The sequence below is a fragment of the Carassius auratus genome, unplaced genomic scaffold (genome assembly GCF_003368295.1).
Source record: "Carassius auratus strain Wakin unplaced genomic scaffold, ASM336829v1 scaf_tig00037435, whole genome shotgun sequence".
Taxonomy (NCBI): domain Eukaryota; kingdom Metazoa; phylum Chordata; class Actinopteri; order Cypriniformes; family Cyprinidae; genus Carassius; species Carassius auratus.
Genome location: NW_020526382.1, coordinates 42,018 through 57,790, shown reverse-complemented (window position 1 = coordinate 57,790; position 15,773 = coordinate 42,018). Strand labels below are relative to the sequence as shown.

The 15,773-nt window shown below is 36.5% G+C and overlaps 1 protein-coding gene across 1 annotated transcript in view; it reads right to left on the bottom strand.

Annotated features, from left to right (window-relative positions):
- Window positions 1–5,936: 5,936 nt before the first annotated feature.
- LOC113083243 (inactive N-acetylated-alpha-linked acidic dipeptidase-like protein 2) overlaps window positions 5,937–15,773 on the bottom strand; it is a 45,274-nt gene continuing 35,437 nt past the window's right edge. Inside the window, exons 7-9 of the mRNA XM_026254423.1 lie at window positions 10,083–10,175; window positions 7,161–7,366; window positions 5,937–6,125 (exon numbers count right to left, since the gene is read on the bottom strand). Coding sequence (XP_026110208.1) covers window positions 5,937–6,125; window positions 7,161–7,366; window positions 10,083–10,175 — 488 coding nt within the window. The remainder of the gene's footprint in view (window positions 6,126–7,160; window positions 7,367–10,082; window positions 10,176–15,773) is intronic.

Genomic DNA, 15,773 nt, shown 5'->3' with positions numbered 1-15,773 from the left:
TTTGAGAGAGGCGGGGCATAGAGGATCTATAATAATGTACAATATTTTAAAAATAATGTTTTTAAACATTAAAGCATGTCAACACATTCTATGTACCAAATACACAAAATAATGATCTTTAAGTAAATTTGCACAACTTTCTTTTATGAATGATTTATCTGCAAGTCTGTTATTGTAGGGACATTGACATTACATTTTCACACCCTACACTTGATGCAGAACAAACTTAACCGTTATTGGTTGATTTACATGTTTCTGGATCAACATGGATGTTGATCCTGGAACAACATTCCGATCAACAGATCAGAATTGGGCGATACGTTTACAGGAAATGTCAATTTTAGCCTTACCAGTTAGGTGCTTCTACACCCTTGTTATTCAACCATCATTTCCCACTGATTTTAGAGATAATGGGTAGCGTTAGGTTTAGGGTTAGGGATAAGGTTAGGGTCTATATTTTTGGACAATAATGTTGATCCAGGATTAACAAACAATGTTGATCCAGGAACATGTCTTACTTGGCAAAATCACTGTGATCATTATTGGTTGAATTACATCTCTGTCAGACAGCCTTTTGGCCCATGAAAGATGAGATCCAATCCAAATATTTGTCGTCAGTTTGATGTTTTGGCTGCATGAGACTGCTACAGATGAAGCTCTGATCAGAGACCGTATATAACAGAAATTGGAACGTTCAATACCCAATATGGCTGCTATGGTGAAGTAAGTCTACTTCCAAATTTAAAACACGATCAGAAACTGACAAAGTCATCATCTGGATTTTAGGAATCCATCTTGAAGCTTGAGATATTATAGAAGCAGCTGTCCCAGCTAACAGGGAACATTCTCAGAAGTTTAGTCAAAGTTCTGGCAAAGTTCTATCAAAAAGTTTTGCTTCTAAAATTAAAAGAACATTCATTCAAAGTTATCTGCTCCTTAATAATGTTCTCAAAACATTAGCACAAATGCATTGTGTTAACATTTTTCATGGAACTATTTTTTTTACATTCTCCTTTTCTTTTTAGTCGGAAATTTTTAAATGCTAGCATTCTGCTGTTTCTTCTTTAGTTCTGTAAAAACACAGCAAAATATTTTTTTAACAACATTTTGTTAGCTGGGGCAAAATGATTGGCATTGTGAAACATTGTGAGACCAACTTTTATCCATTAATTTTTTTTGTTTAATTTATGACACCATCAATTAACTTAGAAATGAGCTACACTTGCATGACTAAAAATAGCTACCATAGTGCCTTACCAAGCATTTAAAGGACTTTGTCTCTGAAATTGTGCTTGAAGGTTAACTGAAATCAAGTGGAAATTGAGCTTCACCATTGCAAAAATGTTTTTGTCCATGTGACGCATCATCCATTGTAAACTCTAGTGTGTAGGCATTCTAAATACACAAAAGCAAAAATAATCAGCATTTCTCTGTAATCAAAATGGACTTTCTTTCTTTCTTTTTTAAGAGGATTACATGTTATACTGATGTTCTCTAAACATTTCACATCTGAAAACAATTGTACTGTCAGATTTTATTTAGGTCAGATGTATGTATACCACTATGAGGTTGGAGGTAATACGAGGTGAGCCAAAACAAATCTCAAGGTTATTACTAAAAGCACGAGATGCAATGTCCTTTATCTGCTTATGACACATAAATAAGGAAACAAACTCACCTTGATCATTATTTAGTGCAGCTCACCTAAGGATCAAAGTGGAATCAGATAAAAAAATAAAATAAAAATTATTAAAAACATAACGTAGTATTTGTGGCAAAAGTTGTGTACATGTGAATGTGACATACTGTATATTCTGCTGTCTGAAAAAATAAAAATAAATAATACTTCATGAAAGAGACTACTGTCTTTTACTCCGGTGCAAGAGACATGGATTTTAGAGAGGTTTAACTAAATCGTAACAGGTTTTAAAATACCTAATCCTGATAATCAATAAGTAATTCACAAGACTTTACCCAATCAATTAAAGCTTTGTGAAGCAAAAAACTGCATGTCTGTAGGAAACAAATCCATCATTAAGGTATTTTAACTGTAAACTGTTGCTTCTGGCCAAAGTCTATAATCCATAGTTCAGTGAAAAATTCCTCTCACATCAAAATCGTGAGCTGTTCTTGATCTTTACATATTTCTCTCCTGATTCAGACAAGATGTCATTTTCACCGGAGAAAGTAATTTTGTAGATAGAGAACTCAGATTTTAGCCAGAAGTAATGGTTTGAAGTAAAAAAAAAAAATAATAAAGATGTCTTGATGGATTTGTTTATTACCCACACAGAGCTTTTCGCTTCACAAAATACTAACTGATGGACTGGAGTGGTGCGGTTAATTTTGGATTATTATGATGTTTTTATCATCTGTTTGGACATTCTGGCACACATTCACTGAAGAGGATCCATTGGTGTGCAAGTGATGAAATGGTCATGTAATTTTTTTTCTTTTACTGTACAGCAGGATTGACCCACTGTGTTTAATGAATTGAACCATTCATAGAAATTTAAGACGGCTGAGAAAGACTTGCTTCCTTCCAAATCAAATTACACCATTCCATGTCACATCAAAACTTATGGGTTTTTCCACCCAAAACATTATACCTCATCGTTTGCTCTTCTACCTATGTTATTTCAGTTTAAAATAGACAGACAGACATACACACACACAGCTACAACAACACCCAATTAAACAATAAAAAGTCTCTCACTTTACTTTGTGTTTTTGCTCTGTAATCCCAATAGAAGTACTTCCTTTATTATAATTGGTTCCAGAGCACCCATTCAAAATATCACCGCAATAGCATCTCTATTCCAAAGACAGCTGCAAAGCAAGATAAGTGGAAAGTATTACTTCTATAGCTCTAACATGATTTATAGTGTTGTTACACCGTCTCAAAATATTGAAAGTGTTGTGTATACCTGATGCCTCCAAAAGAACGTCTTCGAAAGATAAATTGCGCAATTGCTACAAACCAAGATGTCTGGAAAAACTGCAAGTACAATTAGAGGCAAGAGGTCACATAACAAAGTAAGCGCAGGCAAGAGATTTTAATGCCACCAAGGGACAAACCGATGGCTGAAATGAAAAACCTCACATGTGATGCATCTGGTTAATAATATAGCACTGGGACACCGGGATAAAGGCCTGTGATATTGATTTAAGCAGAATAAAAGAATAACAATCACTTCATAAACGCAAAAATGAACCTTTGTTTTATCGCACCTGACAACTGGAAGCCATTCATCCATGTCATCCTCAAACAGTCCCTGTGCATCTTTGATTGGATGGTATTCCATTCAATTAGCATGCTAACGAGGGCATCTTGTGTCTCATTGCGTCGAAGGCTCTGACAGGACAACAGCAATTAGCATAAGCCATTATCAATTTACTAAGAGACAGAGAGTGATTGGTGGAGAGGAGGCATAGGGCCATGGAGCTGGACTTTTAGACAAAGGAAAGTGCTGATGCTAAACGGTTTTCCTTCTTGTTTTGATCACACTACAGCACAGCAGTTGGAATTTGCATATTGGATAAACGAGCAGTTGCACATTCACATTCAGGGTTGATTTTATTTGATTTATTTATTTATTTTTTCTGGACATTTAAGTTTAGGCTTTCAAGACAGTTATGTATCTCAAACTTCAAAAGAGACCTTGAATAGCATCTTGATGGAGCTGAATGAACTATGACTATCTCCGTTCAAAGAATTTAGAGCCTTCAAAAAGTCCACTGAAGCTAAAAAAAACAATAATGAACCAATGGAATCATTGAATGGGACACATATTTTTGCTACTTTTAAAAATATTAATTCATGAGTTTTAAAGAACCACTTCAACAATGCAGAAAGAATCTGAAAACACTACTGAGTCCAAATCTGTGACTCAGAAGGTATGTCAATGAAACGCACAAAACATTTGCAAAAAGTATTCGCAGGCCTGTTTTGCATTCTACAAATTAAAGAAAACAAACTGTGCACGATGCATATTTTTGCTCTTATGACACATTGCTATTTTTTCTCGTACGTACTTGAGTTAAAGTACAGAAACACTAACAAAATATTACTCCTGTAAAAGTATAAGCACTTATCCTTTAATTTATACTTAAGGAAAGGTACTACATTTTAATGTACTATAGTAAAGATATTGAGTATTTTATTACAGTATAACATCAGTTTAGGTTGCTGATCATTTTCAATGTAAGTGACATAGTACAAACATATAATATAAATATAAAACTAGTTTTATAACATTTGAAACTGCTTAGGCAGCAGAGAAGATTATTGAGCATTCATGTGAACTATTTTTAAACATTATTAATCATTATTACCTAAAGTATCCACAATGTGGGTCTTGAAACATTTTTAAATAAAATATAATGGTGCAAAAGGTACAAGCGCTGGCTCTTTTTTTGTTAAATTTATGACAAATAACCCAAAGCCTACCATTTCATAAGAAAGAAGCTATAAGCACATACTGTATATGCACACAATTCCATCTCTAGCTGCTTTTCCAACAGATGCTTAGTGTTATGCAAAGCATACCAAAGTCATATTACAAAACTTTATCCTGAGTCCTCTCTTCCTATTCACATCGAATCACAGTCTCATCAATTCCTTTTCCCCTAGTGAACTACTTTACAAATATTATGGCCAGACTGCTGATGATAAGTGAAATAATTATTCCACTGAACTCATGCCATTTCATTCTTAGAAGTTTTGTAGGAGAGATTTCGATAATGGCAGTGGTGAAGATCAGAGCATACTTCATTAGGTTGAAATGTCACAGGTGGACTGGCATTTAGGTTAATGAAGAAAAGTATTGTCTGGTTTAAAATAATAGGGCATGCTGTCATTGGATCAGGGCCTCTGACCTACAGCACGCTATACAAAGCAACTGATACATCGGCAATATTAAAATGTATTAACCTTTTCTATTGCTCTGTTCACATCTGATGCTAAAGAGCCTGTCATTATAAGTTCAAATTCACTGAAGCCGCCATAAAGTTACACAGAGTTAATAACCAAGGTGATACTGAAGGTTTTTAAAGAGTTTAGTCATAATTTCCAACAAACTACAATATATTCACACCACAAATCATAAATGAACCTGTCAGAGTGAGTAAGATGCTCCATATATCTGGAAACTTGAGCAGAATACAAGAGCTACATTAAGGTTAGATAAGTTAGATGAGTTATATATCACATTATTGGAAATGCCATCTGAATGTATAACTCAGACCTCAGTGTTCACTGTAAATGAGATACAGCAAAATAGTTTTATGCAAGAAGTTGGGTGCACACTGTTCAAATACCAAGACCTTGTTGAGTTAAGTTGAGATTCAAAATCTAATTCCCCTTAACTTTAAAATGTTCAGTCAATCACATGCCACATTCAATTTAAACAAAATAAGATGGTGCCCTTTGCCAAGACAATTTACTTTTCTTTCCTACTACAAATATAATAACCAAAATGATTGTATTTGCACTAAAAAATAGCAGACAGCAAAAAGAAAAGGTAATATTACATATAAACAACTAAATTAAATGTAAGACATTCTCAAAAATAGACTGCACGTACACATTCTAACAATACCTCCAGATTACATTTTTTTTTGACCAACCCTATTTATTTTTTTAGCAAGTCTAGGCTATGTGCACATATTTGTAGTAAAGAGGTTACATGCAGTAAAAATGTACAGTACACAGTACAGTACAGTGTGTAGATTTATAGTTAAGTAAGATCCAAATCAATAAAGGTGTGTGTGTGTGTGTGGGGGGGGGGGGTCTAAGCCATGTGCACAGACTTGTTGTAGTGCAAGAATATATAAGAGGAAGGCCAAACAGCTACAGCAAGATATTGCATCAGCTATTAATAATAGTGATGGGTAGGGTTTTCTCTAAGCTTCTGGAACACATGCATCGCCTCTATTTAAAGTGCTGTTTGCAAGTTTCTTGTCCAAGTGGATATAAATGAATATTTATAAAGTACCTTTTGGGTTTCAGCTGCCAGTTGCTGAAGGGAAGGTGACGCTGTGGCCTGCAGGGATCCAGAGGCTCTGACGGGATTGTGCAGGCTGACATAAGCCACTGCCCGGCTCTGAAGAACCACTGCATTCTCCTGTACAGACATACAAAACACAGCCGTCTACTGCCAACTGATGAAATGTCAGGGCCTTGACTGGTATTTTCAAAGCCTGAGTAACCCCCATTGAGACACTACAATTTTGTTAAATGTGCATTGTGAATAATATTAACCATTACTGTCTTTCTCATACTCAAAAGCTATCATTTTATTGTGACATTATTAGCGTCTTCTTCAGATTAATGATGACGTCTGCATTGTTCTGATTAGAACAAACTCCTTTGCCGAGCAGAATAATTTCATTAACACTCCAAAATCATCCATCTGTCTGATTGAATCTTCATGGCTTGCTGATCATGTTAGCAAGCGTTTGAATGGCTGCTCAAGGCTAATCTGTACTATTTTTGTTTTACCTCCATCGGTTTAGTTGTCAAACTGAGGAAGAGAAAAAAGGAAGTGTTTTTGACCTCCTACTAAACTCAACTTCGAGGTTGCGACCCTACACACCGTTGACAGAGATTTCTATAAACTAATATGTATGATGTATTAGACAAATTCAATCTACATCTAAAATAAGCAGCTTATATATGTAAATTGTAGGCTATAATGTGACCTGGATGCCATAAACGGGTCATAAAGTTCACATGCTCATTTGTCTTGCTCATATATGAATTCCATGTTGAAATTTAAGGATGGTTAAATAAGAAATAGTCCAACTCCAAAAACAAACTTGTGCATACATTTCACTACAGTGTCTAGCTGGAATTACCACTTGAGGCAGTAAAAGAAAGTTTTTACTTTTCACACAAATTATGATTACAGTGGCATTGGCAAACTATTGATTAAGAAATAATTATTTGGCAAGGTTCCTCGCACATTTAACACTTTTACCTAAAAATGCTTTTTGCATCATATACAAGACTTTTTTGACATAGTAAACTTGCCCAGAAGCTCACCCGGTACAGCATTGGACTTGTTAAACGAAGCAGTTTCGTCAAGGCCAGTGAAACACAAGTCTCAATAAAAGAGCTCAAAGTCTAAAGTGGCAAAATGGGAATAGCCAAACATTACCCTCCCCCACTCAAAGGAGCCGATGTTGCCCAGTGAGGTTCCCCCCCAGGAGCAGAAGACGACGGTGCGGTCAGGCTGCCAGCCCGCACGGGTTTGAGCCGTCATGGAGGCAATGATCTGAGTCATGACTGCAGAGCCTTTCCCCCAGTCCGCCAACGCACCCTCGTACCAGCTGCCATGACGACTGCCAACCAGTACATATCGATCTACAAGGGAAAACAGAGCGGGAACACTTAAGACACAAAACAAGAAATAAACACTCACACACCAACAAACATGTTTATGCAGGTGAGGGGGTCAATCATCTGCAGAGTAAAGCTACTGTATGAAAACTAGGAGGATCTTTGTCTTCTTAAATTCATATTTTAATCAGATTTCCTGCCATCTGGACATACAGAATAAATACACATTTTATTAGAAAACGGTTAATTCGTTAACTTTACCACACTGTAAAAAGAATGTAGTAATATTCAATTTAGTTGCATTTTCTACCTAATCCGACTATTAAATTGAGTTTTGCTTGTGTAACCTAATGTATTTATGACTCGAATAAATCCAATTAAATTATTGGAAAAAATGTACAGCAGTAAAAATTAAAAAGCTTGAGTTACGTATTATATATTATTATTAACAAAGTAATATTTATTATTTTACTGTAAAATATATATAAAAACTTAAAATAAAAAAGCATGAATTATGAAAATTTATCGAGAAAGGGTTAGCTTTCCCTGAAATTCCCACATCAACAATTACAACAACATGTTTTTGCCTAAAACCCTGTAAACCTTGTAACATCATCACTGTATTTTTATGATAAAGTTCTGGTAAGGGCTATTGATATATATATATATATATATATATATATATATATATATATATATATAACGATAACGCATGATCGTATTGAACCATTCGGTACGAGGCTTTCGGTTCGGTACGCGGTACGCATTATGTATACCGAACGGTTCGTTGGACTAATTATATTATATTTAAAAAAACAAAGAGAGAAATATAATGATATGCGTTCAACAAGGTAGCCCAATAACCCAAACGACGTAACAGGCAACGCCCCTGACACTCCCGAAGAAGAAAAAAACACCAACTTATATGTTTATGTTAGGCTACTCAGTCAGGCGCTCGCTCACTCAGTACGCGCTGAAGGCTCGTTGCAAAATGGCCAATGCGTTTAACAGACCAGAAATAGAAGATCCTCCAATAACCAACAGGTCTGGTGTTTGGGTGCACTTTGGATTCCCTTTAAGCTATAATGGTGATTGTGATCGCTTTTAAGTCTCTGCACGGCCTTGCTCCCCCTTACCTCTGTAACCTGCTTCTCCCCTACACCCCTACTCGTTCTTTACGATCCACTGATTCCAGCCTTCTCGTTGTCCCTCGGCATCGCCTTGCTTCAATGGGGGGCAGATCATTCAGTGTTGTTGTACCCAAAATGTGGAACTCTCTCCCCCCATCACTCCGTTTTGTTAACACTATCTCTGAATTCAAATCCATGCTCAAAACACACCTATTTTCTGAATGTTATAGTTCTTAGTGTGTTTTTTTTTCTTCCTCTGCTGGTTGCTGCCCCATCTACCCAACTCTCACTTACTGTACTTGTATTCTCATTTGCCTATTGTTGTTCTGTCTGCTCTCTTTGTCAATTGCCTTAATTGTTGTTTGTTTATTGTAACGTGTCCTTGAGCTCTGGAAAGGCGCTATATAAATAAAACGTATTATATATATATATATATATATATATATATATATATATATATATATATATATATATATATATATATATATATATATATATGTGTGTGTGTGGGGGGGGGGGTGGTGTGTGTGTGTGTGTGTGTGTGTGTGCGTGATTTCCTTGGTGAGTATGAGAGACTTGTTTTAAAAACATAAAATCTGTGTGTATTGTACTGTGTGAGTTATACTCTCTCTAGGTTTGCACACACTCTGCTTTCATGTACACCAACATACAGACCAGAAAAGATACTATTTCTAATGCAGTTAGCTGCGGGCTATAAGCGGCACTGGGCCACCTCTGACTGACAGCTTGTGAGGGTAGAAACAGACTCATCGAGTTGACAAGAGCAAAGAACTAAGGAATACTATAACTAACCTGTGCTCAGGAGTATACCTCTGCGGTCTTGAGGGAAGTTATTAAAATGACATCAAAATGATAGATAAACAAGACAGTCAACTTCCAGATAAATGAAAGGTAAACATGTTATAAAAAGACAAAAGTCAAGGAGAAGAACACCGCTGCATGATTTGCGATACATAATTAGAGACTGGGCGACCAATTATGACAGGAAAAGAGTGTTGTAAATCTGGAAAGTAAATCACGGAGGGCTTAAATGCGTAGACACAGTGACTTTTACAGTCATAGGGGCGGGGGTGAAAGATTAAACACTTTCATTACATCAGACGTACAATTAAATCATCCTGAAGGTGAAAATAGTGGTCTGTAATTAGAAGCCTATTTTCGGCAGCCAAGTGACCTGCATTTGGACAGTGGCGGCAGACGTTGTTTTAAGAGATTAGTTTGTCATGGCTCTGCGAGGAAAACTGGCTGCTTCAGCACGTGGGCTCAGATTCTGCTTTAGTCGCCCCCTGGACTCACGCTTTTTCAGAGGATGAAGGAAAGAATGCTTAGATTGCACTCTTGTTTCGCTCTAGTATCACAAATACAATAAAGCACTGTGACAAAGCACTGTGTCTTTGTTATGTCAGACCAAAGAGCGCAGCAGTTTAGGACCATGCCTGGGACACGCTGGCAATGTCATGCTGTTAAAATGAGAGTGATTTGTTATTTAAATGAAATAATCTTGCAATAACTTTGAGAAAAAGCCCTTTGGGTTTGTAAAATGATAATTTGGGTTATAAAAGTGGCGCCTTGGTTTTGTGCTGACCTACCTGGATTGGTCTTGCCTTTGAGATATCCAATAACATTGTGCACAGTCTTGAAGGATGCCTGGTTTTCAATGGTGAGATTTATGAGTTTTCTTGCTGAGGAACAAACAGAAGTTCCAAACAAATTAGTCAGGGTTATGGGACACTGACAGATCCAAAAGTTCAAATCCAGCTACAAATAAAAACGTAAAAAGGTGTTTAGTCTTCAATCAATCAAAAAGGACATATTTTTTATTTATTTTTATCCACTAAATCCAACAATGTATACATTTTAATTCTAACATGTATATAATCAATGGACCATTTAAGTACTATTTAATATTAAACAACAACAACAACAACAACATAATAAAAATAATAATAAAATGCAATTTCAATTATTCAATTAAATTGTCAGAGTTTCAAATAAATTATTAAATTATTCTTATTATTAACAGTATTATTAAACTTCAATTATTTAAATGATCAACATTTCACATATTTTTAAACAAAAAATAAAATAACTATTCAACTAAATTCTCAAAAACAATGTATTAGATAGATAGAATATTGAAAATGTTTCTATTTATTTCTATACATTTATTTGTATATGCTAAAAAAAAAAAAGAAAAAAAAAAAGGGTTAAACCATGCTTATTGTTCCTGAGGTTCACTAAGTAACTGCCTATTTTTCGATTTTTCTCTTTTAATTATTCATTAATTTCCACTGACAGCTTTCCATTGACTCCGGGCCGTGACTTTCCATTTGGAATGTCACTTACAAAATATTGGCACATCCTTCCCTATTAAATCCCCTCCTATTATATGTACAGAAACTGTAAGACAAAGAGCAGATAGCCTTTGCTTCCATCATTCGTTTGCATGTTGCAGAGGAAATTTACACCATCAGAGCAGCTTAAAAAGCTGCCGTCACTGTTCGGCTCACATCCTTACCAATTAATTACACATAAAGGGTCGGTGTGATGGAGTGAATATCAATGAGGCTGATATCCCAGCAGATAAAAAGAAGAAACACCTGGTCCTGGTACACATCCCAAGCCACTCTGTCCCCCACTCGCTCTGTCTCACTCTTACAGCGACATCGTTGAGCCAACATGAAGATCTAAAAATCCTTCTGCAGCCAAGCTTCTGGTTTACGATAGAGATGGAATTGAAAATTCCTTTTCATGAAAGCCTCGGGATCCCAGGCAGATGTGTTTTTTTTTTTTTAGTAGTTCCTGGATATGTGAATATCAAGAAATAAAGATGAAGTTTGATACCTCAGACGTAAGATGTAAATGCCACTGATGTATACAGATGTGTTTTTTTGAGAGTAAACAAATTGACTCCAAAAATTCAGTGGGCTTCACACAGCCCCACAAACCCCATTTATCACCCCTGACAACAGCACAAATGACTTTGGGTAAAGAGTAGAAGATGTATATGCAGTTATAAGGGAGTGTTTAAAAGTGCTGGCATGCACACGGGTCGCAGTGTGACAGATTTGCCCATTAATCATCAATAGGTATGAGAGGTTACCGGCTATTGAGAGAGGTGAGTGCCTCTGCGTGAGCAAAGTGAAAAAGTGATCTTGTAGGAAAAGAATGAAGAAGCCTTCAGCTGCAGGGGCTCATGTTTTATAAACGACCCTGAATAAGATGTTCCTTAGAAGTATATACTGTATAAGAAATAGGAGCACATATGCGATGAAGAAAACGATCCACAGACCAGAGAAGAAGCAGATTCACAACCAAGGTGAACACGCACACCAGGGGCTACTTAAACGCGTATTTAGAAAATATTTCAAATATGTTAAACTTAAAAGCCAGAAATTAGGATTTAAGAACATTAAATTTCATGTGTGTAGAATATCATTTAGGCTTTTATTCACATGTAAAAACTCTCGCTCAAATCCATACGCTTGCCCATTTTTTTTGCTTCTAACACATCAGCTTGGAGGACAAAAATGTTCACTTGCTGCCAGATACTGTTCATCCCACTCACTAACAAGTGTTGTGATAAACAGATAATCAGTTATATTAACTACACCTGTCAGTGGTCATAATGTCATGCCTGATCGGTGTGTACAGTATGTGTGTGTGTGCATTTATTTTAGTGATAACACAGCACTGACAGGGCAAAGATCAAGCACCAGTTTTACAAACTAGTGCAAAAGCACAATTCCAAAGCAGCACAGTTGGATGTGAAAATTTCTGGGGGTGATTTAACAGTGCAAAAATAAAGAACACCGATGCAACTTCTCATTTACAAATCAACCAACGCAATATACCATGCACAGCCCAAGCACAGACTGTAGACTATAGAATACCAAAGACGTGTCTCTCGTAGTTTTGAATTGGGGAAAAATGCAACACTCAATATGGCTGCTCAGTCAAACAAAGCCCCGCATTCTCAGCAAAAGAGACAATTGCTAATCAATAAAAAGTCAGCACATCACTGCACATGCCGTTAGAAGTCCCAGTTGCTATAGAAAGAGTCAACGTTCTGAGACGTGCATTTAAGACTGAACATGCACACAGGCTGATCTAGCATGAAAATACACTTTTTTAAATGCTATTTGAGGAAAATAAACGTCATTTATGATACAATTGTTGTCAAATTTCATTGGTGATTTCAAATATGAAATTTAATCCTAAACTTGGCAGTTTTGGAGAATTTAATGTTTCCCCATTCAAAGAGATAGGAGCTGCACTTGCATGCTCGAAAGGTGTTTCAAAGATGGCCGCAGAGTGGCATGACTTGCCTTAAAAGGACTTTGGCGCAAATAAGCATAGTCGCATGTAGGGTCGCGAGAAGTTTTGATAGACCTGGTATTGCATGTATCCTAGCTGAGGGTTCCAAGTCATCTTTTATTTCCTGAAGCAAATAAAAAAATAACATGGCTGGGCAAACAATATGTTTGGATAATATGTTCTTGATAATGTGTTAATTTCATTCTAAATAAATTAATACGTGGAAAAAATCCACATCATGCGCTCTCTTATCTCTGCGGTGCCCCCTTCTAGCAAAAACATTGCAACCATTTCAAGCACAACATAGGTCATTTAAGACATGCTTTTTGGGGGCATTAAATAATGGCACAAATACCAGTAATCTGATGAGCGCAAAGTAAATAAGTAATTGAAAACACAAGTAAATAAATTGTAATACTCTACTCCCATATATTCATTCATCTGAATAGTAAACTCCTACAAACTGTCCATGCCTTTTCAGCACTAATTCGTCACTGAGCTTCTTTAGTACTGACAGTACTATTTTATGCCAAAAGACAGTTTGCAACAGTGCAAACTGTTAGTAAAACTTGCCTCAAATCTGTTAACTAGCCCATCAGCCCCTTATCACTAGCCCTAAAGCTAACATAAATCTAACAATAAGACCTTCTATCAAAACCAGCAAACAAAAGGTGAATAATTATTATTAAGGCGCAAAATTGTTTTACCATTATTTCATGCCATATTTCACACCATAAAGTCATTATTCAGCGTTCAGAGCTCTGCATGAGCGTGTTTTATTTCTCTTGAGGTGGGAAATGGAGAGAGCAAAACCGATATGGGACGGGTTACCTACGCACTGCAATCAATAGCGTCATAATTAAAGGAGCGGGTGTGTTTCGATAAAGCTTTTCCACACAGTTTTCTGCCAGTGAGCTATAATTGCATAGAAATTTATTATACTACGAGTTTTCATCTGGAACGCAGCAAGGAGGGGAACACGAGCCCACAGACATTCATAGAAAGTACTAATGTATTTGGACCCCATCTCAATTTGATTTCTTTATGGTGAATAAATGGATGATGGATCTAGCCGCCTGATCCACTGGAACAAAACACACACTCACACACAATAACGAATGAATGAAATTCAGGACTATGTCGAAACATTTAAGATCTTTTCAAAAGCCATTGACAATGAAATACCAGTCTCCTAAACACAGGCAGTTAAAATGCAATGAGAAGTGGGAAAGTTTGCCGCTCACATACAGTATGTACTTTTGTGGCTAATGTCTCATTTCCCTGGCAGGGAGACGCTGGCGCAATTAGAGCAAATTTTAGTGATACAGTGAGCCTTAATTGAATGGAATGAAAGAGGGGAGACAGATGGAAACAAATGATTTGAAACCTCTGGAGTGGTCAAAGCTTGGCCCAATCAATAGAGCACAGATTACTAGCTTCAGAGCGTTTGATCCGGTTAATGGAAGAGAGCTGCAGGCCTGGAGCGGGTCACGGCTGGGAGCTTTCAGACTGTGAAGAGTACGGGAGGGGAGGGAGAGTGCCGGGGGACAGGCGTCCCTTCCTCTCCACAGGATCAATGGCGCTCATGTTGCCGCTGCAGGTTTTGGGCAGACATTGATCGCTGGACATTGGTCTGGTGACAGAAGACAGGTTGTAGCGGTTCATGTTCCAGTCAGAGCTGGAGAGTGACACACACACACACATGTTTGTTTTTGTGAAAAGATGGGACATCCCATAGGGGTAATGGTTTTTATACTGTAGAAACTGTATATTCTATGGACCTACACCAGCCCTACAGTTATCCCTAACCCTCACAGGAAACATTGTGCATTTTTACTTTCTCAAAAAAACTCATTCTGTATGGTTTATAAGCGTTTTGAAAAATTGGGAGATGGGTTATGTCCTCATAAGTCACCCTCTCCTTGTAATACCTGTGTCATACCCATGTCATTATACAAAGTTGTGTCCTGATATGTCACAAACACACACACACACACACTTGTTTTTTTTTCTTCTTCTTTGTATTACATTATTTCTTATAAATCCAAGTGAAAAGTTGAACTAAAATATTTCACATGAATTTAAGTAGTATTTATTTCCCCATATTTCGAAACCTAAATCTTTCATAAGTATTTCTCATTCATTCAAGTCAAAAATCTATCATTTAAAACGGTTCTAAATAATACATCTTTATTTTCTATTAAACTAGATTTTCTTACACTTTTGTACCTAACTGCACGCACACTTTTGTAGAAAGCCAGGTCATAATTTGTGCTAATCATTTGTGAAGGAGAGTACTACTTGTCAAAACGATACTCTTGAGAGAGCGAGTCATCAAAACAGAGTTAAGTTAATCAAAATAATAACAATATGTTTTCTGATTATCATTAGAGACTGTACTGTAGAGAGCATACTATAATAGCACAAACATGCAGACAAACAACTTACCTAACATGTGCCCTCTGAGTTCAGGGCACTCAAACAATAAGCAAGCATATCACTGGCAAACTGCTGAAAGTGGGTGCCCGGAAAAAAATACATATGAAAATGTATACATTTACTGACAGATTATCTCAGTTTCAAGAACAGATGATCCTCATCAGACAATTAAAACACTCCAAAACAGCCCTTTATACTTCCAAGTAATTAACAAATAAACATCACATGATGCACTTGCACATGACAAACACACACACACACACACACACACACACACACACACACACAAAGAACACAAATAAAAAGGAAAAAGGAACATTAAGTATCCTAAAGGTACCAACATGCCATCAGGACACCCTGGGCACAAAAGCAAACAAAATCTAAATATACTAAATGTGAAGTCCAAATACACACAAATGTAAAAAAAACAAAAAAACAAAACATTAGTCGGAACAATACCTGCACAGCACAAAGAGAATACATCCGAAACTCTAAGATATGAGCTCATGAGCTCATTTTAATAA